At 49.1% G+C, this 27,500-nt stretch overlaps 1 protein-coding gene across 4 annotated transcripts in view; it reads left to right on the forward strand.

The window, feature by feature from the left end:
- The first annotated feature begins 10,952 nt into the window (after nt 1–10,952).
- The window catches only part of mkln1 (muskelin 1, intracellular mediator containing kelch motifs), a 21,579-nt gene continuing 5,031 nt past the window's right edge, over nt 10,953–27,500 (forward strand). The window contains exons 1-13 of one of the 4 annotated variants that reach the window (XM_060048688.1): nt 10,953–11,101; nt 12,156–12,225; nt 13,249–13,391; nt 13,873–13,961; nt 14,351–14,460; nt 14,912–15,104; nt 16,095–16,211; nt 17,028–17,093; nt 18,604–18,716; nt 21,299–21,511; nt 23,021–23,242; nt 24,350–24,479; nt 26,793–26,940. In XM_060048688.1, coding sequence (XP_059904671.1) covers nt 11,022–11,101; nt 12,156–12,225; nt 13,249–13,391; nt 13,873–13,961; nt 14,351–14,460; nt 14,912–15,104; nt 16,095–16,211; nt 17,028–17,093; nt 18,604–18,716; nt 21,299–21,511; nt 23,021–23,242; nt 24,350–24,479; nt 26,793–26,940 — 1,694 coding nt within the window. In that variant the 5' untranslated portion in view covers nt 10,953–11,021. Of the gene's footprint in view, nt 11,102–11,490; nt 11,644–12,155; nt 12,226–13,248; nt 13,392–13,872; nt 13,962–14,350; nt 14,461–14,911; nt 15,105–16,094; nt 16,212–17,027; nt 17,094–18,603; nt 18,717–21,298; nt 21,512–23,020; nt 23,243–24,349; nt 24,480–26,792; nt 26,941–27,500 lie in introns of those variants that run through there. The other 3 variants (XM_060048689.1, XM_060048690.1, XM_060048691.1) reach the window with 3 other exon arrangements.

Consider the following 27,500-nt stretch of genomic DNA (forward strand, 5'->3'; position numbering starts at 1 on the left):
CATGTCAGACAAAATAATATTGCACGTAAAGGAGATCCAGAGATGCACAACAAACATGGCTGAAGTTGTGTTTACATTAGTAAACACACCACTACTACTGGCTATTCTGGTATCTCTCTGACACAAACTCTCACACACACACACACACACACACACACACACACACACACACACACACACACACACACACTTTCCTCCCCCCTCTCTCTCTTTCAATTCAATTAAACAAGAGCTTTATTGGCAACATTTAGGGGATTTTGCTGACGCGTTTATCCAAAGCTTTGCTACTATTTTACTCCATCACCTGGTGCAGAGTCTTATGTTTCAGAACTTTCCCCCCCTCCACCTCCACCACCACCTCCTGCACCACCACCCATCCTCAGCCCAGACCACTCATGCAAGCTCTGCCAGGTTGACCCAACGAGCACCCCTACTTCCACACCCACATGCACACGCACACAAACACAGACACACAGACACACGCACATACACTCACAAACACACACACAAACTCACACGCACATAGACACACACACACACACACACACGCGCACACACAGATGCACTCTCACTCACACACACACGTGCACCCTTTCCCCACACACATTTATATGCACATATACACACACCCACACAAACTCAAACACGCCCCCTAGCACACACGGTCAGACACACACACACAGACACACACAGACCTACGCACACACACACACACACACGCACACACGCACGCGCACACGCACACGCACACGCACACACACACACAAATGTGCACCCTTTCCAAGCACTTTCCCAGAACAATCTGAGGATCAGCGAATCTGAGAGCTCCGAGGAAGCGATTGGAGCCGGCTGAGCGATCCCGGGTGACGCAGCATTCATCCGTGCTACGGTGTCAGAGGTAAATAACAACACGCAGCACAAGGATGTAGGTCGAGGGGGGGGGTGCGGGGGGGGGGGGGGGGGGGGGGGGGGGGGGGCGGTAGCTAGTTAATGGTGGTATCTCACACCTTGTCAGGTGGTGAGATTACTTCCCTGCGGATTATAAATCGATGAACGCAGCGTCCTGTTTAACCTGCCGCGATCGGAAAGGTTAAACAGTACGCACAAACTTTGTGGAATCCAATCCAATACAATGCACTATAATATAAAACATAATACAATAGTGTATCCTATAAGTTCTACTGTAACGTAATATGATCCAGGAGGTAGACCTGTTCTCCCCCAGTGGGGGCGTTCCCGTAAGGCGAACCCATCGAGGGAGGGTTCGTGTTTACTGGGCGCTTAACAAATCAAACGTCATCGCGGCCAACGACGTTCCAGTCAGCAGGAGAGATGCAGACGTCCCTCAGAGAGGAGGGGAACGTCACCAGGAATAACAACCAGGAAGAGGGGGAGAGGGGGAGCTGGGCAAACTGAAAGACAGACAGACAATAGACAGACAGACCGACAGACAGACGCTAGACAAAAAGACCAACAGACATACGACAGACAATCGACAGACAGACAGACAGACAGACAGACAGACAGACAGACAGACAGACCTTAACCCTAGATAGATAGGTACTTTATTGATCCCAGAAGGGGAAATTGTGTTTGTTACAGCAGTTTTAGTGAAGTAAATAAACGGACAACCATAGATAAACGAAACAAAAATTATCATAAACAAAATGGCCGTCATTGCATAAAGCTCAGAGCAAATAAAGCCGAGTTCATGGAACTCAGCCTGGTGCCCAAGCTGACTCATGTAGCGCTGACTAAAGTTTGGTTTGTGATGAGAGGGAGATCTCTCTATTCTCTCTCTCTCCTTCTCTCTCCCTGTCTCTCCCGCTGTCTCCCCCCCTCCCTTTCTCTCTCTCTGTCTACCCATCCTCCCTCTCTCTACCTCTCCCCCCCATCTCTCTCTCTTTCTCCCTTTGTCTCCCCCCCTCTCTCTCTCGTTCTCTCTTCCTCCCTCTCTCTCGTCCCCCCTCTCTCTCTCTCTCTCTCCCTCTCCCTCTTTACCCTTTCCTGTGCCTCTCGCTCAGCCTCTGAGACACCCTCTGTCCATCGTCCTGATTACGATTCCCTCGTTGTTCCGACACTTCTCACCCCCCTTGCTTTCTGGAGCGTCTCTATCTGTCCATCTCTCGCTCTCGCTCCATCCCTCTTTCCAGCACCAGCTTAATGTCTCTCTATCTGTCCATCTCTCTCTCTCTCTCTCTCTCTCTCTCTCTCTCTCTCTCCCTCGGTCCAGCAGAACTTCAATGTCTCTCTATCTGTCACTCTCTTTGCAGCAACTTATTCTCTCTCTCTCTCTCTCTCTCTCTCTCTCTCTCTCTCTCTCCCCCCCTCTCTCTCTCTCTCTCTCTCTCTCTCTCTCTCTCTCCCCCTCTCTCTCTCTCTCTCTCTCTCTCTCTCTCTCTCTCTCTCTCCCCCTCTCTCTCTCTCTCTCTCTCTCTCTCTCTCTCTCTTACTCTCTCTCTCTCTCTCTCTCTCTCTCTCTCTCTCTCTCTCTCTCTCTCTCTCTCTGCAGCAGCAGTGTAATGTCTGCAGCTCTACCTTCTCTCGCCCCTCTTTTGATTCCTGCGTCACTTCCCAGTGTGGGCCAGAGGGGTGCACACACACACACACACACACACACACACACACACACACACACACACACACACACACACACACACACACACACACACACACACACACACACACAAACATAAACACACATACAAAAGTCTGTGTTGTAGGTTGCTGAATCTAACTGTAAACACTAAACAGATCTACAATTATGCCCACAAAGGATAAACACACAAAAAACACACTCTTGGGTTGACAGCGTGTGTTGCTGATCCCTGGGTGACAAACGGGTGCCTTTCTTCTGCGCCCGGGCCGCAATGCATTATGGGAGCAAAGAGAGAATCAGGACCGAATTACTAGGGAGGGGAAAGAGAGCGAGAGAGAGAGAGAGAGAGAGAGACAGAGACAGAGATAGAGACAGAGACAGAGACAGAGAGAGAGAGAGAGAGAGAGAGAGAGAAAGAAACAGACAGACTCTCTCTCTCTCCCTTCCTCTCTCTCTCTCTCTCTCTCTCTCTCTCTCTCTCTCTCTCTCTCTCTCTCTCTCTCCCCCTCCCTCTCTCTCTCTCTCTCTCTCTCTCTCTCTCTCTCTCTCTCTCTCTCTCTCTCTCTCCCTCTCCCTCTCTCAGTAAAGAGGAGCTCAATTGCATCCCACAGTAGACCGAAGAGCGTTGGCTCTTACCTCTGTGCACGCAGACGCAGACTGAGCCCCACGTGTTTGCTTGATACGGAACTGAAAGGTACCGCAGGAAGACCACATTTAGATGCATAGGCATGCAGTCACACACACACATGCGCGCGGCGCGCACACACTCAAATCAAATCACAAATCAATTCACCCACCTAATACCTAATTATCGGGGGGGGGGGGGGGGGAATCTCCTAACCAAACGTAATTCTGTTTCCTCCTCTGGTCAGCCGACAGTCTAGCCGTGGTACACGTCTCCTCCTTCAGAGACACTTACAGGTGCACCCCTTTCCGGCCGCACACTCAGCGGAGACATCCCCCGCTACGGGCCCGGCCCAGTGACCTCCAGCTGGGAAGGAGGTGGGGGACAGAGCCATGGAGGAGCCACCACCACCGGGTTAAAACTAGCTGATGTCCCCCCATTTACATTCACATTTAGGGCATTTAGCAGACGCTTTAATCCAAAGCGACTTGTAAAAAGTACATTTGTCAGAAGAAAGAGAAACAACAATATATCGCTGTCGGTACATTAAGGATGTTCATAGATCCAAGTGCCAAGCACCAACAATCGCTAGGTTAACCCCTTCCCCGTACACAACAAAGATAGCTAGGATAAGATGCTACTCGATGCAAAGTACTATTTTTAAGTCCAACACGTCAAAACAGCAGGAAAAAGGCTTTCTCGCTACTTCAGTAACAGAAGTGGTTAACAAACAAACAAAAATACCACGCAGACCACATCCATGCAGGGGAAGTGAATGTGGAAGTATTCTACTGGCCACAGGAAGTCATCACAAACAGAGAGAGGGCCAGAGTGGTCCATTTATATCAACATCAACTCAAGATCTCCTTTCCACATAAGTGAACCTCGAATCATTAAATTGTTTATCGTGTTTGAATAAAAGATTTAGATTGAGGGCGTGTCAGTAGCTATAGTGCTACGTGTCAATCAAGACAGACACGCCCCCAGACTGCGGCTCTGCCCCTTCCCGCTCTGGACCCCCTGTGAACACAACCCGAGCCCCTCATCTGCATCAAGATGGCCGCCGCCATGAAAACAGACAGAAAGTCGCTCAACAAACCTTTATGTTACCCAAACGCTCAAATGTATGTTTTTTTAAAAAAAAACATTATTTCAAAATATCATTATTATCATGTCATCATTAATTCTATGCAATTAACTATGTTTTTTATTTGTAGTTAGTTGACCAGTCAGTCATTGGTAATATTTCAGAATATTTTTTTTAATTGTAGCCTATTATTGTTATTATTATTATTATTATTATTATTATTATTATTATTATTATTATTATTATTATTATTATTATTATTATTATTTGTAGTTCTGCAATGATTACCAGCGAGTTAATAACACAACAGCACAGATGGGACTTCATCTTGACAAGAAAGCTCAAATAAATGGTATCGAAGCCATCCCTTCCAAACTGGTATAAACCATGACCGGCCGGTCGCCAATGCGTTAAGCCCTTAATATTGACCAAGCACCACCAATGGGAACAGCTTCCTGAAGACCTGCATTTCTCACACCTAGCAACCAATGCTTCTCAGGGGACGTCCGGAAGGAATATTTGAGTAACATAATGAGTTATTTCCAGCCGCTTGGGCAGGATAAACAGGGATCCTTTGGATAGAGTTGGATAGAGAGTAAACACAGACTCCAGATCCAGACAAGGTCCGGGGGGGGGGGGGGGGGGGGGGGGGGGGGTCCAAATAGTCAGGCGCATGTCTTTAAGGTCTTGATACATCAATACTTCGAATGACCAATAAGACCCGAATAATTATTATAGGCCTATCAACTGCGTATATATTTTTTATATAACCTGCGTCATCTGACCATGGGCCAGTCCACATTTCAGCGCCGATCTTTCAGACATTTCCTTAATTGCGCACTTGCAATCATTTTATAATGCATATACAACATCATCTTATATTCAGAGACATGAGGAATAAACCAATCACATTCAAACATTATAAAGTAATATATAGTTGCCGAATCCCATCTGAAAACACCATAGGCCTATACTTCACTAAACCTGTTTGACGGTGGATGGGTGGTCCCAGCTCCACACACACACACACACACACACACACACACACACACACACACACACACACACACACACACACACACACACACACACACACACACACACTGATTTCCCCCACAACAAAGCCAAATCCACACGTGTTTACTTCCGTCGGGGCTTCAATCTGCGCAACGCCACCAGGAATGCGGAGATCGGCCAAAACAGCGCGCTGAACTGCGACTGGGTTCGAGAAGAATCCCCGAGCGCCAAGAGCTGCGCAGCTGCGCAGCTGCGCTCAGGCGTCGCGGAAACTCGCTCCGTCATTAAACCTGCCGAAGGCGGCGTCACATAGGCTATACGTGCGCCACCGCACCAGCGCGGCGCAGACGCGCTCCTTCATTAACCTGTCGACGGCGGCGTCACATAGACGCGCACCAACGGACCTGCGGTAGGTGCGAGCCGGATGACAGCTGAGCCGCTCAGCTGTCATCCGGCTCGCACCTACCGCAGGTGCGTTTACGGGTTGAAGCCCCCCACCTCCCTTCCGCCAAACAACTGCGTATCGACCAAAAAGCAAAATTAACGCGGACATTCTAAACACACTTTTTTAGCGAGGAAAGTAGTTCCCGTCCCGTTTGCGGCTGAAGGGGGTGACGCTGCGTACTCACCGACGACGTGTCCGTCCTCCCGAAGAGTGACGGGATGCGTCGTCGGCCCGGCAGGTGCAACCGCGGCGCGAGGAGTCCCGCGTGAGGTGGAGGCGCCCGTCAGACATTGCCAGACTCCGGCTGGTTCTCCCGCTCCCGGTCCAACTAGCCTGCTGGGTGACGTACGGAGGACTGCCTGGGTCTGGCCCTGCTCCTCTTGCTCCTCCTGCTCCTCGCGCTCCTCCTGCTTCTCCTCCTGCTCCTCCACTCCGTGTCTCTCCACTCCTTCTCCTCCTGCTCCCCCTCCTGCTCCTCCACTCCGTGTCTCTTTGCTCCTGCCTCCTCCTCGTTATATCACGTCCGTGTGACACGCGCGGGCCGCTGTCAGTGGAAACTTAAAGGGACCTCCCACGTGATACGCGCCTTGCCTGCGGGCGGGGCGGTGAGATGCCGTGCGGTGCGCGCGCGCGTTATTTACTCATCACCAGTCCTCAACCTACTTACCAGTAACGATGGGAACCCCGGTTATTGTTTGTGTCGCCGCATCGAGTGTGTCGCATGTTGAATGTAGATGTGTTGTTGTTGTTTTTGTTGTTCTTCTTGTTGTGTAAAGCTTAATCATCATGACGGTGCTGCTCTTGGTGGCGATGCCGAAAACGACATGAATGACGTCGAGGTTTCCAGCATGTTCCCGCCGTGACCCTAACGGCTCCCGTGTGACGTCGTCAGTCACCCAAAGCGGTGATCATGAACATGAACGAACACCGACGGGAAAGTCCCGCCCTGGGCTGGGCTGGAGTGACGTCACGATGACGTCATCGTCACAATCATCGAGACAGTTTCTGACGTCACCGCAGCATGTCGTCAACATGGGACGGCCCTGGAGAAGCTGTATGCTTCAGTGTCCTTTATAGCGTTAGCAGGATGGCAGGCCGATCCGGCTGGGATTATAGTTCACCCTCTAAAACTTTATTGATGCAGCATATTTCATACACAGGGCAGACTCAATGTGCTTCACGTAAAAACACGTCACGAAATTAGAATAAAACAGATTTAATAGATAGCCCCGTCTACGCTCTATTGGTGTTGAAGGTTAAGTTCTCAACAGTCTTAATTATAATACTGTTAGAAAGCAGAGTCATATATTTCAAAAAGGCCAGTAAACTCCTAATAAGACCCTTACACACATCAAGGAGGAGTTCATTAATTACTCTTAGAAGCAGTTATTAAAGGGACTCAAACGCCACGTCGGAACTTGACAGCACTTGCTGATAGACTAAAATAAAAAATATGAAATAAAACTTTATTCTCTCTGCATTACATGCCCAGCCATGGTACGCCTGTGTTCATCTTCTGATCGTGTGTGTGTGTGTGTGTCCACCAGCTCCTCCCCCTCCTCTTCGCAGTAACCAAAGAAGAGGTCTGGACTCCCCAGGACCTGAGACCCAGAAAGACCTCAGGAAATGAGATCCAACCGGCTGGCCCTCGGCCATCTTGGAGTGATTCATCAACACGGACACTCTGAGCAAAGCCTGGGAGGACACCAGCAGTTAGCTCCGTCTGGCTGATGCTAACGTCTTCTGATGCTAACATGTACCGATGCTAACATGTACTGATGCTAACTTGTACCGATGCTAACGTATACTGATGATAAAAGGCCCTGACCTCCTCACTCATCCACACCAACACCGTCTTTCCCTCAGGGTGGACAGAGAAACTCCTGTTGACTCCCTATGCAGACAGATGTTTATCCACACAGGCTCAGCGAGCAGAACACACTTGTGTCACACAGAGTGACTTCCAAGTGGTTTAGAGAAGGATCAAAGCCTCAGATGAAAGCGGGAGGAACGACCCAAACCCGTCCGAGTGCGACTTTGTTTCTAAAGAAAACAAAGGGGAGTGCGGGTAGAGTCAAGTGTTTCAGGAGGACACGTCGACGTCAGTACTTTGTTATTGCTGCGTCATAGCTATCTCTCAGAGAAGGCTATCGCCACATAATGCTTTCTAACCTCAACATGAGATCCAGGTCAACAATAGATGGAATCAGAGCTGGGAGCAACACACTGATGTGTCTTCAGAGGTGGGGGGGGGGGTCTCAGACCAGTGGTTCGGTCAGGGTTCGTGTGTGCTCGGCAGGAACTCGTTCTGATCATGCAGCCATGAGGAGCTGCACTCAGTTCCACTGCTAGGCCAGCCCTTAGAACCAAGACGGTCGCACCACGGGCGAATCAAAACAGTGGAACGGTTACAAAATTAGAGGGATCAGTTGTACGCGGCTTCTTCTAACCCATCAGTCACACATCTTTACCTCAACTAATCCAATTATCTCCTAATTATTGACGATCGGGTCCTCACCCTTTCCTTATTTCCCCATCTGAGATTAATGAGGTAAATCTTAATTAATATCCTTTTAAATCCCTGGGTAACAAAAGGAGTCTATCTATGTGTGTGTGTGTGTGTGTGTGTGTGTGTGTGTGTGTGTGTGTGTGTGTGTGTGTGTGTGTTGATCCACTCATGCTCATTTCTCTACCAGGTTTGGACTTCTATTTCATTCCTACTGACGTGCTTTAGCACTGGATGTTCCATCACGCGCATGCGCAGGTCGATTAATTATACCAACAAAGTCACCTGTGACACCTGGGTGACCCGAGAATGTCTATATATATCGTAAGTCACCCGAGGATCTGTTCCTTCTATTTTCTCGCGGTAGCGGACTAGCAGGACACACAAACATTGTTTGTTGTAAAAATACCATATTAGCTTGTCGCAAGTAGCCTTGTAACCCAAGGGTTGGTGCCTTGATTTGACTTCGTCCATCAAAGGCTGCGACCTGCAATTTGCTCGATTTCGGCTGCGGCCAGGGGTGAGTAAAGTGTGTCGGCTACGCGTAACCATCGGCTAGCGCGGCAGCTGATATCACCTTTCCACCTTTGCTTTTATTTGCTTAGAGCATCAGTCGGCGGCAAATTTTTCAGTCGCTGTGCTATTCTTTCGGTTTGGCAGCGTTTCTCGTGTGCTAACGCCTAAGCCTGGTTGCTAATTTGTATGCTCGCCAGTGCTCGGACCACAGACTTTCAGCAGGATCAAAGTTACTGGGGTCCACAATCCCGACAGATCCCTCGCCTGAGACAGGAAGTAGCCACCCTCCTTGGGAAGGGTGCCATCGAAGTAGAACCACAAGAACAGCTCGATGGGTTCTACTCAACCTCACGGTCAACTTTACCAAGAGCAACCTTACACCATTACGGGTTGTGAGCTATCTGGGGCTGGTGCTCGACTCGGTGGCCATGTGAGCCTGCCTCTCTCCGAAGCGCATAGCTACCTTTCTGCAGCTGTATGGCGACACATTAGTGCCATAATTCACTAATGTGATAAAAGATGCATTCGGGCGTATTATATTATTCCACACGCGTAGATATTAACTGCGAGCATGCAAATGATCTCTGCGCGCGCGCAAATTACCTCTGCGCGCGCAAAACAGCCTCTCGCGCGAGCGCAAAACAGCCTCTCGCGAATGATGTTCGACTTTCGCGCGCAAATTTTGTTTTGGCACTATTGGGGAGGGAACCAAGACAGGGCGGGCTTTCCAATGATTTGCCGTTTCTGAAGCGCGATATTTGATTGACAGCCCTCCTCTCATTAAATTCTGAATTGTACAGTAAATGGCTGAAACGATAGTTATGTATTGTAACTCCAGATTCTATGAGTATCGGCGCAGCCTTTTAAGTGTCGGCCACATTGTCCTTTAAATAGCTGAAGAAAAGCTGTTTATTGGGAGCAGAACGTCCGCCGGCGCCCAACTATATCTGCGAAATGCGGACGTCGTTGAGGCACGCCGCACGCCGACATAATTGAGGCACACGCTGTTGGTGGTCGGGGATTACAAATTTTTCAGTGCTACGGCTCACGCCGAGGGATAACCCAATATACTCATAGAATCTAGAGTTACAATACGTAACTATCGTTTCAGCCAATTACTGTACAATTCAGAATTTAATGAGAGGAGGGCTGAGGAGGGCTGTCAATCAAATATCGCGCTTCAGAAACGGCCAATCATAGGAAAGCCCGCCCTGCCTTGCTTCCCTCCCCCATAGTGCCAAAACTAAATTTGCGCGCGAGAGCAGAACATCATTCGCGAGAGGCTGTTACGCGCGAGAGGCTGTTTTGCGTGCGCAGAGGTAATTTGCGCGTGCGAGAGGCTGTTTTGCGCGCGCGCAGAGATCATTTGCGCGCTCCCAGTTAAAGGCACCCAGTGCAACTTTATGTAAACATTCAATGAAAAATAAACATTCCATTTCTAGTCTTTTTTACACGTAGTAAGTTTCAATAACTCCATACCATTACATATCGACATTCAAGGAGCAAAGATGAGACGTTGTTGTGTGGTGAGAACTGATAGAAAATCGTAAACAACAACAATCGCCGGTGGGGAGAAGCCATTTTTCCATTGACTGGAAGCCTGCTTTATTTATTGTAGGTTACAAAAAATAAAGAAAATGGCGGCATTGTTGTTGTTATCGATTTTGTATCAGTTCTCACCACACAACGACGTCTCATCTTTGCTGCTTAAATGTCGGTATGTAATGGTATGGAGTTATTGAAACTTACTACGTGTAAAAAAGACTAGAAATTGAATGTTTATTTTTAAGCCTCGAAAGTTGCACTGGGTGCCTTTAATATCTACGAGTGTGGAATAATATAATACGCCCGAATGCATCTTTTATCACATTAGTGAATTATGGCACTAATTTAAGGTTGAGGGCCGTTAGTTCCCTCCCCTGGGACCTGAAGCTGGAAGAGGAGATCATGTTTACTAGGACAGCTGCATCTTCCCAGGAGTCTACCCAGTGGATAATACATCTCCCACAGGCTATTGACGATATTAATGAAAGGAGTGAAGCATGAGTGAAAGATTATTCTGCTACAGTAAATCGTAACATCATTTCATACGTGTAAATCAATGTAATCGAGGCTGGTTTCCCCCTAACCAAAACACTGTACTGCGCCTTTAAGGCCTCAGCTCAAACTGCCAGCGGCGGCTAGCAGCTAGCTCGTTGCTAGCTGCTTGTTATTTTGTGCAACAAGATGGCTGTCGTTCCCGAGAACAGGGTGCTCTCCTTCGGCGTTTTTAAATGGAGCTCTTATTCTTCCACGTATTTACCTGAGTGAGTAACATGTACACTAACTGGGCAGAGGAATGAATTAGGTTTGGCTCCTGCGGGGGTAATTTCTCCCGCCCATCCGGCGCGGTGTGTCTAACGTGTCCCGCGGAGTGCAGCTTCTCCTCGGCTAGCGGGCTAGCTGCTGTATAGCCGCCGGTTCGTTGGGTTTGGACGCCGGCGCCGCCCGGCTGTTACGTAATCGTCCACACACTTCATACCCACTAGAGTCAAACGCCGCGTGTTGTGGACTGGCTTCATTGCAACGATCACGTTCTGAAGCTTTGGCCATACAAGAACTGGTCTGCATACATTAACAATTTAGTGGTTTTTTTTCCACACACATGCCAAAGAGTTGCGGACTCACTGCACCGCATGTTGTGTTGTGACTCCGCCGTGTGACGCGTGGGCCGCCGGGGTGTACGAAACAAGCGCTCCTGCTGCTGTAGAGATAACCAGCAGATATGGTCAAAGCTAAACAGGCGTCTGTCAACATCCTAGGACGAGTCGACCGCAACACCAGAGACTAGCACATGATGAAGGTTTACGTACGTGTTGTCAGAACTACAAGTTTACATGACCAGCGTTTGGAGCACTTGTAGCTTCAAACCGGTCTGGATGTCTTGCTAATATAGCAGCTAGTCAGTGGTAAACATTCCACTAACTATTGACATCGTTAACCAGCAGAAGTCACATTCAAAGAAAACGCACGCACACACAGGCACTCCGAATATAATCTGTCGAGATAAATACAGAGGATTATAAAGGGCATAAATGTTAAAAGATGCAATCAATTTAGATGGATGGCTTGCCAGTAATCTGAACAAGAATAAATGGAATGTCATCACACATAAACAAACACTAATCACGAGTACAAATAGCCACGCCTTCTCTACATAAAGAGACATGTATATAATGATGAATAAGTCAATAATGACGCTTACTGAGCAGTAGTTAGCAAACTCTGGCCTTTATTTTAGACACATCCGTCATCTGGACACACACACATGCACACGCACACTCACAGAACCTCATTTGACATAGACTTTTCCGCTCCCAGAAACATCTTGGTGGACAAACCCAACGATCAGTCTTCCAGATGGTCTTCAGAAAGCAACTACCCACCACAAGTAAGATCGCTGTTACAATATTCATTTCTCAACCCCTTATCGTCGCTCATACCAGCATTTGAAATGAGCGGCACACTTTGTGTGTGTGGTTGTCGTTAACACATAGATGATAGATCTTCTGTCTGTCTTTCCCATTACCAAAATGAAAGGCAGGTGCATCAGAGAAAATTGGCAAAGACTACACGGTTGGATCAGCACAATCGATGTGTGATGATTATGCGTGTGTGTGTGTGTATAAGGATGACTGAGGCAAAACAAACAACACAGGGCAATCCTGATAATGATGATTGCAAGAAGTAGTTTGATTGGAATCCAGTGGCATAGATAGCACTGCTGGGTCCAAGAGGGAAACATTGATGAGATTCCTTACCCCTCCTGGTGTGTGTGTGTGTGTGTGTGTGTGAGAGTGAGTGAGTGTGTGTGTGTGTGTCTGAGAGCGATACGAAGGAGAAGCTCTGCATGAAGTACAGCCAAGCAGGAGGAGTTATGTTACCACAAGGAACCCAACGTACCCCAGAGAAATGCAGTTTAAAATTCGATACCACCGGCTCTTTATGTGTTCTCATTGACTAAGTGGTTCGGAGATGAACCACAGTGTGTACCCACTACCCAGTCGGCATGCAGCAAATGTTTCACCAGACCAGACAGAAACACAGAGCAGGTCAATGGGGGACTGTTCCCAGGGTGACCGGGCGGGCTGGTCTGTCCTCTCCATGGAGGGGATGTGAAGGCGTTGGTCTCTGGGGTCGGATCATCACCCTCGCTCCAGCTCCGCCTGTTGAGTCGCTGGATCAGCTGTCTCCTGTCGCTCGTTATCGTAATAGGACACAGTGATTTGACGAACGACTCGTTTATGGCTGTGATTTCAGCGTTATATTAAAACCCTGGCCCCGCCATTAGGAGGCTGCGTAAATCGTGTACAATCGCCAGACTTGTCGATTAGTTTTTTCAGCATTGCTTCATAGAATATTATGTCCCTGTACTGTACCGTTTACTCTTCTTGTCTCTTCCTCCCCCCTTCAGTACTTGATACTGAAACTGGAACGGCCGGCCATCGTACAGAGCATCACCTTCGGGAAGTATGAGAAGACTCACGTGTGCAACCTGAAGAAGTTCAAGGTGTTCGGGGGCATGAGTGAGGAGAACATGACAGAGCTCCTGTCCAGGTAGAGGCCGTGTGACACCCGCTTTGTTAAAGGTGACATATTATACCACCAGGTGTGGTAAGCCATTTTTGAAATCTGCTTCTTCTGACCTCACAAGTGGGTGTGTACACCTAGATGTATGACGGATAGATCCACTGGGTAGGCTGGTAGACTGATCTATCCACACATCTAGGTGCACCACTTGTGATGTCAGAAGAGGCAGATTTTTCAAAACTGTTTTTAACGGCTCATCACACTTACACCTGGTGTGATTGATGGCATTTAGCCTTTTTTTATATTTTCTTAAACGAAGGCGCATATGCAAAGCATGCTAAAAACTTTAGTAAAAAGTATTTTTTTCAGGGTTGTGTGTTCTGAGAATCTTTTGGCCTCTGTAGATTCACTGTCTAAATATCACTTCCTGCCTTTAAATCTGTACATTAATAACGAGTGAACTGACCACAGGACTTTGTGCTTCCTCTTCTCTGTCTCTCCCTCCCAGCGGCCTTAAGAACGACTACAATAAGGAGACATTTACCTTAAAACACAAGATCGAGGAACAGATGTTCCCCTGCAGATTTGTCAAAATAGGTGAGGCCTGTCCTTCAACTTCCGTGTGTACGGTCTCTGACAGTAAACCGTGCTCCCTTACGACTAGAAAGACCAAGCCTGAGTTCCTCTTCAAGAGGAATGTGTGTTGGCAAGCTGCCCTTGCCCTTGAGCAAGATCGCAGAGATTGTAATGAATGTCTAACTGACTTCGTTCTGAACCAGGCTTGTCTACTCTGGAACATGACTTTGTCAATCAGGTTCCAAAACAAGGTCTAATTATATATTAACTTTCCACTGTAGAGCCTCTCTCTCTCCCCTCTCTCTCTCTCGCTTTCTCTTTCTCTCCTCTTTCTCTGTCTCTCTCTCTCTCTCGCCTCTCACTGACTCTCTTCTCTCTCTCCTCACTGACCCTCTCTCCCTGTCCCCCAGTGCCTCTCATGTCGTGGGGTCCTAGTTTTAACTTCAGTATCTGGTACATCGAGCTCCACGGCATCGAGGACCCAGACGTGGTGCAGCCCTGCCTCAACTGGTACAGCAAGGTGAGCTTCTCACGGTCCTAATCAATGATGCATGCCTCTTCCTGGTGGATCACCATAGGCCTTGTTCACCTTGCAGCCATCTTGGTACTATGTGCTAGCTTCGGCGGGGAATTGAGTGAGGTACTCAAACTCGTATCAAACCAAGATGGCCGATAGCTGAATAAGGCCCACATCCACATTCTGATCGAATGATGATGTTAAAAAACAGTGTTGGGTAAGAGAGTAAACGGTGGAGAATATATCAAAACAAACAATAGAATTTCCACTTTCTGAAAATATGGCAAAAAAAAAGATTTGGGGTTGTAATAATGTTTGTAATAATTGTTGTTAATTTTTTTTTCATTTCCTTTACTGCCATTCGCCTCACTTCCACCATCTCCCTCACCACCTCCACCCCCATAACCTCCACCAACCCCTCCACCACCTCCACTTCTACCCTCTCACCATACAGTACCGGGAACAGGAAGCCATCCGCCTCTGCCTCAAGCACTTCCGGCAGCACAACTACACGGAGGCGTTCGAGTCGCTGCAGAAGAAGACGCGCGTGGCGCTGGAGCACCCCATGCTGAGCCACCTCCACGACCGTCTGGTGCTGTGCGGGGACTTTGACTCCTGCGAGGAGCTCATCGACAAGGCCGTCGGAGGTACTGGGCCCGTCCGCATCGTAAACACGTTGTTACTGTTGTCACCTCGCTGACTCTGTCTGCTCACTGACTCTCTCCTCAATGACTCTCTCTCCTCACTGATGCTCTCTCCTCACTGACTCTCTCCTCACTGTCTCTCTCTCTTCACTGACTCTCTCTTCACTGACTCTCTCCTCACTGACTCACTCTCCTCACTGTCTCTCTCTTCACTGACTCTCTCCTCACTGTCTCTCTCTTCACTGACTCTCTCCTCACTGTCTCTCTCTTCACTGACTCTCTCCTCACTGACTCTCTCTCCTCAATGACTCTCTCCTCACTGACTCTCTCTCTCCCCATGGACTCTCTCTCTCTCCTCACTGACTCTCTCTCTCCTCACTGACTCTCTCTCTCCTCACTGACTCTCTCTCTCTCCTCACTGACTCCCTCTCCTCACTGACTCCCTCTCCTCACTGACTCTCTCTCCTCACTGACTCTTCTCTCTCCTCACTGACTCTCTCTCCTCACTGACTCTCTCGCTCATCACTGACTTTCTCTCTTCTCACTGACTTTCTCCTCACTGTCTCACTGACTCTCGCCTCACTCACTCTCTCCTCATTGAGTCTCTCTCTCCTCACTGACTCTCTCGCTCATCACTGACTTTCTCTCTTCTCACTGACTTTCTCCTCACTGTCTCACTGACTCTCGCCTCACTGACTCTCTCCTCATTGAGTCTCTCTCTCCTCACTGCCTCTCGCGCTCTCTCGTCACTTACTATTCTCTCCTTACTGACTCTCCTTGGGTTTCGTTCTCAGGGAGAATGTGAGTTTTGACTCTCTTTGGAATGTCTTGGTTTGTAGTGAGATTCTCTTCTTTGTTTTGTCTCTGGAAATGACCTCCACATTATCAAACATACCTGTCTTTAAATTCCATTCAGCGTTTTCGGATTACTCCATCTGGATCGCCATGCTAACGCACCGTGTTCCTCCCCTCTCTGCCACGTCTCCTCCACAGACGGGCTGTTCAATCAGTACATTAGCCAGCAGGAGTACAAGCCCAGGTGGAGCCAGATCTTGCCCAAATGCCACAAAGGTACAAACGCCCAAGAGCCCAACCGAGGAGACCCCAACAGTGAGTCCACCGTTACTCCAGACAGGCTTCCTAGCTAGGCCTTCTAGCCAGGCTTCCTAGCCAGGCTTCCTAGCTAGGCCTTCTAGCCAGGCTTCCTAGCTAGGCCTTATAGCCAGGCCTCCTAGCCAGGCTTCCTAGCTAGCAAGGCCTGGATCGCTTACTGCTGCTGTAGGTAAGATTTATAGAGTTCTGAAAAAGAGACCGCCATCGGGGTGATAACGCTATGTGTTCCAATGTGATTGAGGCTAGAAGGATTTTCCAAGCCAATCAGGGCAGAGCCCCCCCCCCCCCTTTCATTGGTCAGAAATGGGGGAGGGGTCTAACCTTTAAATGATCTCACACAGAAGTAGGCGCGCAGTCAACTAGAACAGAAAATCGCTGACGGATCGCTGTAGCGCTTCTAGCCGAATATCCTCAAATTAAAGCCCTTGAATCTTACGTACAGCATCTCACATTTAATCAGCAGCAGTATTTCCATGTAGACACCCTCCTGAGCTGAAACCCTTCTCCCATCTCCTCCTCTTTCCCCCCTCCCTCCACTCATCTGCTTCCTACCAATATGATGTACCTCCCATAACTCACCCTTTTTCTGTCTCTCTCTCTCTCTCTCTCTCGCTCTGTCTGTTTTTCTCTCTCTCTCTTACTCACTCACTCACTCACTGGCTCTCTCTCTCTCCCTCTCTCTGGCTCTCTCTCTCTCTCCCTCTCTCTGTCTCTCTCTCTCGCTCTGTCTCTCTCTCTCTCTCTGTCTCTGGCTTTCTCTCTCTCTCTCTCTCTCTCTCTGGCTCTCTCTCTCTCTCATATCCCCCCTTCCAGGTGACGCCGATGACAACCGTCCCGGGATGAGAGGCGGTCACCAGATGGTCATTGACGTCCAGTCGGGTGAGTCACACATGTACGGGAAACAGAAGACCCCCCGACCCCACCCGAAACACCACCCATCTCCCAAGATCCTCCCCAATGCATCAACCAGAAGACCCCCTGTTTAAACAACGTGCTTCTGCCCCGTGCCAACCCAGTCTCAGATGTCTTGAAGCCCCGCATTAAGTCTTGCTTATCGCAGTCTCCCATAGTTTTGAAGACAAGGAAGTGCTACTCTGAGGGAGCTACGTTAGCTACGTTAGCCATGTCACTGCCGGATCAAACCAGCGTCAGTAGAGTTCTCTCGGTAGCGACTTCACTGAGGTAGAGAGACGTGACTGAGCGTCGTGTTGACTGTTGCCAGTCTGTAATTTTCCACAACTAGCCTTGGGTTCATTATGGAAATTTACTGATGTTCCCACACGGACGGAGCTGTCTGTGTTGAGTAAGAGCTCCGTCTCTCAGGTGTCTCAATGACCTTCAAATTGGCCCCAATTACACCCTGCCCAGGACCTTTGACCTTTCATAGGGGAGGACAAATGAGTGATGTCATGGAGAAACCTTTTTTCTACCTGTAACATTTTTGTTGTTGTGGAGGCGCAGTGTTCAGTTACGTTGTGGACTGTCAGTGGTATTCCACTTGTGGAATACCACTGACATACCCTGACACAGGTCCAGGTCTAGAGTACTGACATACCCTGACACAGGTCCGGGTCTGGAGTATTGACATACCCTGACACAGGGCTGACCTGCCGGGCATTTCTAAAAGAGCACATCAAGCCGGCCTTTTGTCTCCCCGGCGTCCCGGCTACTGTTAGCAGACTGCTCTGTGAGGTTTCAGCAAGGTACTTTCCTGCCGGCGGGCCGCAGGACAAAGGCCAGCATTGTTAGTGCAACCACGCACATGAGCACTCACAGCCGTGTGTTGGGGAGAGAGTGACAGTTTTTTTTTTTCAAATTGTGTAAGAACCCGGCCTCTCAGGTGTCTCAGTGGCCCAAACCTTTTTGGCTGGCTCTGATTGGCCCCAATTGGCCCCAATTAAACCCTGCCCAAGGCCTTTGACCTTTCAAAGGGGATGTCAAATGATTGACGTTGTCACAGTGAAACCTTTTTGTCTGCCTGTAAAATGTTTGTTTATGTTGTCGTTGAGGCTCAGTGTTCTCGTTGAGAATAGTATTCTGTGAGGCGCGGTGTACTTGAGGATTTCTGTTGTCACGGAGATGCTGTATTTTGTACCTGTTGAAGTTTGTTGTCATGGAGACGGAGTATTGTGTACCTGTAGCGGGTTGTTGTCATTGAGATGGGAGTATTGCGTACCAGTGGAGGTTTGTCTGCACGGAGACATGGTACACACCAGTTGAGGTTTGTTCTCATGGAGACGGGGTATGTTCCTGTTTCGAGTGTGTCCTGCTGTGGCAGAGACGGTGTACCCGTCGTCGCGGAGACGTCGGAGGATGTCGTTGTCATGGAGATGCTGGAGGATGGGTGTGTGCGTCCTCCCTATGAGCGCTGTGGTCCTTGTTCTTGCAGAAACGGTGTACCTGTTTGGCGGCTGGGACGGGACCCAGGACCTGGCGGACTTCTGGGCCTACAGCGTCCAGGAGAACCAGTGGACGTGCATCTCCAGGGACACGGAGAAGGAGGTGGGCCCCGCGGGACCGCCGGGCTGCTGAGGTTGCTCTTAGCATGTGTTTGGTTTGACCAAGACGATATGTTTCTGAGCATATGTTGTGGGCGCCTGGTCTGTGATGCGCAACAGTGGGATAACCAACAGGCAGAAACAGGCTTTGCGGTGAACATTTATTTATAAAGGAGGGGGGGGGAAAAGGCAACTCAAATCTTCACCGGGTCGGCGGTTGATGTCAGGGTGCTCTGTCTGGCTCTTCCTGTTATGGGGGGCAGAGAGAGAGAGAGAGAGAGAGAGAGAGAGAGAGAGAGAGAGAGAGAGAGAGAGAGAGAGAGAGAGAGAGAGAGAGAGAGAGAGAGAGAGAGAGAGAGAGAGAGAGAGAGAGAGAGAGAGAGAGAGAGAGAGAGAGAGAGAGAGAGAGAGAGAGAGAGAGAGAGAGAGAGAGAGAGAGAGAGAGAGAGAGAGGACAGGCCAAGCTTAGTGGGGTCTGTGGTCCCTGCCGCTGACCTCTTCGCCCTGGCTCGGCTCTTGGTTCCTCTTGGGAGTTTTGGGGGTTCCTCTCCAGCTGCAGGCCTTTGCACTCGTATCAGCACGACACAATTTACACAGATCAAAGAAACAGTCCTTCGGGCCACTTGGAAGTAATTTAATTATAAGGGTTCAGTTGAGTCAAGAGGTTTGGGCCACAGGCCTCTTACCACGAGACTGGCCCAGTGTGTGTCTGGTCTCCACACGCTCCTCCAGCCAGTCTGTCTTCAGCTTGTTCTGGTGGGGTTAAAAGGCCTCCTGATTGCAGGGCTACCTCAGCACACCTGTGAGTGGTAAGCTGAGACACCTGAGTGGGGCGGGGTCTCTCTGATACAGCTTTTAGAGTAGTACCTCTCATCCAACACCACACCCCTTGGCTGCCTTTGCCTGCCTGTTTGGCCACCATGTGGCCATGTGGGGCACTGCTCAGCGCCTGGGCCACCACAATGTGTGTATTCCTATCCATACATATCGGTGTACGTCTGCATAAGGCATGTGTCCGTGTGTTGTATGTCAGCGGACTGTATCAAGGTGTGTGTCTCCTAACCATCGGTTGTTATAGAGATGGCAATAGAGTGCCACTTGTTGATGTTGTGCATGTGTCAATGTTCATGTGTTCATATTCAGGGCTTTTTCTAGAAAAAAAAAAAGTAGCAGGGAGCAGACCCCTGCGCAAAGCCGAGGGAGCAACGCGGCCGAGGCGGGGGATGGCGTGGAAGGGGGGTCTCCCCCTTCCACGGCGCGAAGCCTTTGAAAAAATAATGATTAAATGGTACATTCTGAGGCTATCTTAGAGAGAAATTCTAGCTCTTGTGGTCATCCTGAAAAACTAAAATACTATCAACTTTTGGTAGACTTGTACAACTTTACCCTGTAAATAAACACGACAAATTTAAAAAATATTGGCTAAACTTTTATTAAGTAGGACAAATCACAACAGCAGCCGTCTGTTCCTGAGACTGCCCCAACGGCTCACTGCCTTGTCAAAATCAAATTGATCAATTGCAGGCCCCTCAATACTGATCCTGAGGAGGTGGTTCAGGGTAGCGTTAGTCATGGTAGACCTCCTGTGCCATGCCTCTATGGAACAAGTTTTGGGGCTCTAGAGTCAATAATGGCGACGCTATAGAAATGTTACTATTGTTGTCGTTTTCAGTTTTGCACTTTGCAGACGGTCCCTAAGCTCGCGGCTGAAAGCCGACTGCTCGTAGAAGCCAATGCAATTCACCGTTCGCTAAAGACGGCTCGTTTGGATGAAAACTATGTTGTAGCTGGTTCTCTGGGTTACTACACTTTTATTGGGCTAATTCGGCCGTGCAGCTGCCATTTAGTTCCCTGCTACGGGTTCCCTGGTAACAGGGAACCCGTAGCTTTGTGCAGAGAGAACTGGACTGGTCTTGTATACTTGCTTAGCATCTTAGCGCCTAGACCAAAAACCCATTCAAATACATAGTAGCTAGCTAGCTAGCTGCTAATAACTTTAACGTTAGCATGTCGACTCGGTCTGGGAAACTCGGATCGGATCGGAATATTTTTGGAGTAATTATAAGTTATTTGAGGATCAGACACATTGTCAGGTGGTGGTGTTGGGATATTTTCGCGGAGAAAAGATCGTTTTGAGAAATAGTGTATGTTGTACAGCAGCATGTAAGTACAGATCCAAGTCTGACAGGTTCAGTCGGCATTTCGGTAGGATGGCGCACGCCGGGAGTATCGGGGCGCAGCGCCCCTGTTCCCTTGTTTAGAAAAAACCCTGATATTCATGTGTTTGTGTTCATCTGTTCACATTCATGTTTGTGTTTCCCTGTTCAAGTGTTTCATATCTTCATGTCTGTGTGTTCATGTTCATGTGTTAATGTCCGTGTGTTCATGTGTTTATGTCCGGGGGACCATTTCCATGTGTTCATGTTCATGTGTTAATTTCTGTGCTTCTTATGTGTTCATGTCTGTGTGTTCATGTGTTCATTTCCATATGTTAATGTCTGTTCATGTCTGTGGGTGACCATGCTCGTGTCTTCATGTTCATGTCTGTGTGTTCACGTGTTCATGTTCATGTGTCCATGTGTCCAGAGCGGTCCCAGCGCTCGCTCCTGCCACAAGATGTGCATGGACTCCCAGCGGCGCCAGATCTACACGCTGGGCCGCTACCTGGACTCCAGCGTCCGCAACAGCAAGTCCCTGAAGAGCGACTTCTACCGCTACGACATCGACGGCAACGCCTGGACGCTGCTCAGCGAGGACACGTCCGCCGACGGGGGGCCCAAGCTGGTGTTCGACCACCAGGTAGGCCCAGCTCCTCCCACCCTCAACCATTTATATAAACCGTCACGACAACACTTTTCTATTGTAGAAAGTTACGCCCTTAACAAAGATCGGGAGCAGAGCGTTTTTAAGTAGGAACTCGTCTGGAAATGATGTAGCTGTAATTGTAGCTTCAACTCTGGCCACTAGAGGGTGCTAAGGGGGACACGCACATAGTGCAGCTTTAAACAGAGGCTCTGATGAGGTATGGACTTGATTTTCTGTGTACAGGCGATATGACAGGAAGAAAACACACACACACATAGATGTATCCCTACAGATGGTGACGCAAATGAGTCGATAAATATGATTGAATGAGAAGGATATAGAATACAGGACATACATATGAGATCAATAAATAAATGGATAATTGACAATAAGACGAGTAAAGGAATGAGTGACGGATGAAGAGCCACTTAAAGCCATCCCAGTCTACATCAGATCAGCCGGTGTGTGGTTCTGAAGTGGCCCAGTGGACTCGGCCTCTAGTCCCCGGTAGCGCTTCTGATTATTACGTCGCACTGAAACGTCCCCGAGCCATACAATCCTCTCGAGCGTTAGCGGGCGATGTGCGTCGTCGTGGCTCTGTCGTCTCCTGAGAGGAGGAGCGCAGTCGTTCTCCTCTCGACAGCCACCAGACCGAGTCGGTTCTGGAGAATCACTAACAACAGTTTTATGATCGCGGTGCCGATGGCTTGGTTGTGATTTCCCACGGGCTGCGGTGTGTGTGTGTTTGTGTGTAGCTATTTCCTCCTCTCTGTCTTGTTTGCACACCGTCTCAGGCCTAGAGGGAGGGAGGGTGGGGGTTGGTCGTCAAGGAAACGGAGTCATGCAGGCTCTGTTATTTTTTTTTTTGTTTGGAGGATAAATAGCTGCAGCATCCACTGCTGGGGCCGTTCCAAAGGGGCCTCTGAACCAGTCGTCTCTAGGACCGCAAACCTGCGCCCTAGGGGTGGCAATCACAGGGTATCTTGCGATACATGGCCCGCGATACCGATAATATCGCGATAATCAATATATTGTTAGCATTCCTACAACCAAATATCACGATATACAGTATGTCTTACGACAAATGAAAAATGACTGTGAAAAGGTAAAGTACTGGATTTTAGTTTTTATTCACGGTCCAAACTGAGTTTTTCAGTCCCAAGTTTCCTTCATTCATGTGTTTATGCAATATTTCCTGTCTAACTCGCCCACTTTCTTTGTTTCCTCCCTATGTCCCGCCCCCCTCTGCCCACTTCCTGTTGTTCCTCCCTATGTCCCGTCCCCCCCTGCCCATTTCCTGTTGTTCCTCCCTATGTCCCGCCCCCCCCTGCCCACTTCCTGTTGTTCCTCCCTATGTCCCGCCCCCCCCTGCCCACTTCCTGTTCCTCCCTATGTCCCGCCCCCCCCTGCCCACTTCCTGTTGTTCCTCCCTATGTCGTCGTCGTCGTCGTCTGCCCACTTCCTGTTGTCCCTCCCTATGTCCCGCCCCCCCCGCTCTCCCAGATGTGCATGGACTCTGAGAAGCACATGATCTACACGTTCGGCGGGCGCATCCTGACGTGCAACGGCAGCATGGAGGACAGCCGGGCGTCAGAGCCCCAGTTCAGTGGGCTGTTCGCCTACCACTGCCTGGCCGGCACCTGGAGCCTGCTCAGGGACGACTCCTGCAACGCCGGCCCCGAGGACGTCCAGTCCCGCATCGGCCACTGCATGCTCTTCCACACGGTGGGTCCCGGGCGAGGGCCTGCCACCTTGGTTGCCATGGGAACGATTAGAGTAGTTTCTGATATTACGGATATCCTGATTATTTTTTTTCTTTCCGATACTGGTATCGGTAATGTGTCGGAAAGTATCGGAACTATTAGTGTTGTTCGGATACCGAAAGCCATATATCGGGAATTCTTCCGATACTTTTATTAAAGAGCCATTGTACACAATACATAGAAGGGGGGGAGGCTTTGCAGAGTCTAGGCGAACTCTGAACAAGTGAGCCTTGAGGAGTCTTTTTGCAGAAGCCGGTGAGCGACTCTGTGGTCCTGGCGGCACTCCTGAGCTCGTTCCAACTCTTGTCTTTATAGGTTGTTCACTGGGCCTGCGTTAAGTCTTTCTGACATACAATTCTTTATTGGTATCGGTAGATAGAATTATTAGGCGGGTTTCAGTTGAGGCATGCGGCTTCGTTTGCCATGCGTCAGAATTCATTCTGGGATGAAAAACGTCAGAATTACCTGTGATAAATTCCGATGCCACGAGTCACCTGGCTTTCAAAACTTCCGGTAGTTTCAGGAAAACAACTTCCGTCTGCTTTTCTGTGCATTTGCTCTCGAATAAGTGTGGACATAAGACACTCCCCTTAACATCTCAAAACGTTGCCCTGGTTGGTTGGAATTACCACGTGGAATTTCCCACGTGAGAAATGACATAACTCCTTTCAGAGAGGCGTGCCTGGTGCCACCTCCCAAACTACGCATATTAAAAGGAGACGCTTTTGTGAACTTTGACCTCATCACTCATGTATTTTTTATTTTGAATGAGGGGCTGGAGATTGTTTAATATGAAACTACAATTGGCGACAGAAATCCCTTGGTTGCAGAAAATTCAGCACCTTTGCTCCTCAGCCTGCATCAATAAGGGGGATGTCCAATGCGTCGAATTTGTCTGCTATGAAGACAAATTGACGTGATGGGAACTTGTCGAGTTCCCGCCGGATATTCTCAAGTCTCATTGATGAATGAGGTCCAATGCAGACGATCTGAAACTCGACCATTGTCACCGCCCATGCGGTGGGAGTATTAAAGAACCACCTCTCTCTCTCTCTCTCCCTCCCTTCAGAGGAACCGCTGCTTGTATGTGTTCGGGGGCCAGCGCTCCAAGACCTACCTCAACGACTTCTTCAGCTACGACGTGGACGCGGACCACGTGGAGATCATCTCCGACGGCACCAAGAAGGACTCGGGCATGGGTAACTCCCCCACTCTCTCTCTTTTCTACTACTGTAACACCCCCCATCTCTCTCTCTTTTCTACTACTCTTCCTGGGTAACACCCCCATCTCTCTCTTTTCTACTACTCTTCCTGGGTAACACCCCCATCTCTCTCTCTTTTCTACTACTCTTCCTGGGTAACACCCCCATCTCTCTCTTTTCTACTACTCTTCCTGGGTAACACCCCCATCTCTCTCTCTTTTCTACTACTCTTCCTGGGTAACACCCCCATCTCTCTCTTTTCTACTACTCTTCCTGGGTAACACCCCCATCTCTTTCTCTCTTTTCTACTACTCTTCCTGGGTAACACCCCCATCTCTTTCTCTCTTTTCTACTACTCTTCCTGGGTAACACCCCCATCTCTCTCTTTTCTACTACTCTTCCTGGGTAACACCCCCATCTCTTTCTCTCTTTTCTACTACTCTTCCTGGGTAACACCCCCATCTCTTTCTCTCTTTTCTACTACTCTTCCTGGGTAACACCCCCATCTCTCTCTCTCTTTTCTACTACTCTTCCTGGGTAACACCCCCATCTCTTTCTCTCTTTTCTACTACTCTTCCTGGGTAACACCCGCATCTCTTTCTCTCTTTTCTACTACTCTTCCTGGGTAACACCCCCCATCCCTCTCTTTCTACTTATTTTCCTATAAGTGAAAGTACCACCTTACTGTATTACCAGGTCTATTGATTAGTTTATAATGGTATTAAATGATATGGCTCCCAGACGGTAATAGTATGATTAGGGGTACTCTGATGTGCTTTATCTGTATTTTATTATCCTATTTTAATGTTTGGTCATTTAATTTATCCAAAGCGATCTGGAGAGAATAAAGTACCGGGTAATTAAGGAGGAGGTATCGGCAAGGTTTGAATGAATTATTTCATGGCATTTACTTAAATGCTATAATATATATAACTTATAATAGTTACAGCCCTCCAATGTGTCGTACCATTGCAATCTATATAAATATGGTTTCAAAAGTTGAGTTTGATGATCAGACAAAATCTGCGGCATATCAACATGAGAGAGACAGGGCCCCGGTCAGAAGAGCCCCGAGCGCGCGTGTGTGCGTGTCTGTGTGTGTGTGTGCGTGCGTGCGCGTTCGTATGTGTGTGTTTAGGCCCACCGCCAATCAGCTTCTACTTCCGGCACCAGGGAGAGGGAGGGAGGGAGGGGGGGAGGGAGAGAGGGAAACATTCAACATGGACCAGCGAGAGAAAGAGCGGCAGATAGGGAGAGAGAGATGTGGAAAAATCAAAGTGGTAGGATTGAGGGAGGTAGAAAATGAGAAAGAACAGAATGTCTTCTGGCAGTGGGGAAGCAGCATGGCCCAAACAGTGTGTTCCCTCTCTCTGTTTTCCTTTACCTCTCTCGCTCTCTGTCTCTCTCTCTCTGTTCTGATAAATAACCACTCTGTTCCTCGCATACATAATTGTTTCTTTTTATGTTCTTGTTATGCCATCTCTCCCTCTCCCTCCTTAATGTGAGGCTCCCTCTCTCATAGAGTCCATACCGAGTAATAACCAAGAACATCGCGGCTTCCTCCTTGTTTTGCATTCTTCAACTGTGGTTGTAATGAGATCAGTGTGTGTGTGTGTGTGTGTGTGTGTGTGTGTGTGTGTGTGTCTTGCTTCAGTGAAACATCCGTTACCAATATAATTAGTCCACATCATTTAGTGAAACCAATTCAGTTGAAGAGCATTTAGAGTTATTGCTTCTGCCACAAACATCCAAACAGCACTTTGATCTTTCGGATTCAACTCGTGTGTCATCAGGCGAGCGAACCAATCAGTGGAGTCCCTCAGAACGGGCTCCTGCTGCTGTCCACACACACGCAGGATGCTCCGCCACACAAACCGCTACAAAACTCAATCCTACAGATGATAACGTAAGGGATGTTTTGGTGTCGCCACGACGGACGCAGGAGGGTGGGCTTAGCTCAGGAGGGTGAGCGGGTTGACTGGTAACCGGAAGGTTGCTAGTTCGATCCCCGACTCCTCCTAGCAGAGTGTCGAGGTGTGTCCCTGAGCGAGACGCCTCGCTCCCTGACTGCTCCTGGCTGATCTGGCTGTCGCCTTGCGTGGTTGACTCCGCCGTCGGTGTGTGAATGTGGCTGTGAGCCGTTGTAGGTCGTCTTTGGCATCCGGTAAACAACTGTCGTGAATGTAAATGTACCGATGGCTCGATCACCCAGACCGGCCTGGTCCTTTGGGAGGATGATGATGATGATGATGATGATGAGGAGGAGATGATGTCATGACATTCTTCCCTTTGCCCCCCCCCCCCAAACAGTCCCCATGACGGGCTTCACCCAGCGGGCCACCATCGACCCGGACCTCAACGAGATCCACGTCCTGTCGGGTCTCAGCAAGGACAAGGACAAGAGGGAGGAGAACGTCCGCAACTCCTTCTGGATCTACGACATCGCCCGCAACAACTGGTAGGAGGCACCACACACGCAGACACACACTCACGCATACACACACCGACACGCGCGCACACACACACACACACAAGTATGTACCCACAGAATCACGCACACTCATACACGCATGCGCACGCACATGCATACACAAAGACATGCATGCACGGGCAAACACAGACGCACACGGGCATTGGCATACAGACACACATGCATACACAAAAGCACAAACGCATGCATACTCGGATAGAGGTGGACGATTCTCTGTCTCTCTCTGTCTGTTTGTCTGTACAGACGTCTCCTGATGCACGTTACATCCTCTTTTGCACCAGTGAACATTACTCGCACGCACGAACAGCGATAATGAATCCTCTGGAGGCGCATGCCTGCGGCCCTGACTACACTACGTACGTACGTACGTACGTACGTACGTACGTAGTGTAGTCAGGGCCGCAGGCATGCGCCTCCAGAGGATTCATTATCGCTGTTCCTTATCGAGTGGTGTTTGCCGTCCTGTGAAGTCAACAAGACCCCTGGATTATTGAGTGTGTGTGGGCACGTTCTACCCAGTGAGGACT

This window comes from Gadus macrocephalus, chromosome 4 (assembly GCF_031168955.1).
Source record: "Gadus macrocephalus chromosome 4, ASM3116895v1".
Lineage (NCBI taxonomy): Eukaryota > Metazoa > Chordata > Actinopteri > Gadiformes > Gadidae > Gadus > Gadus macrocephalus.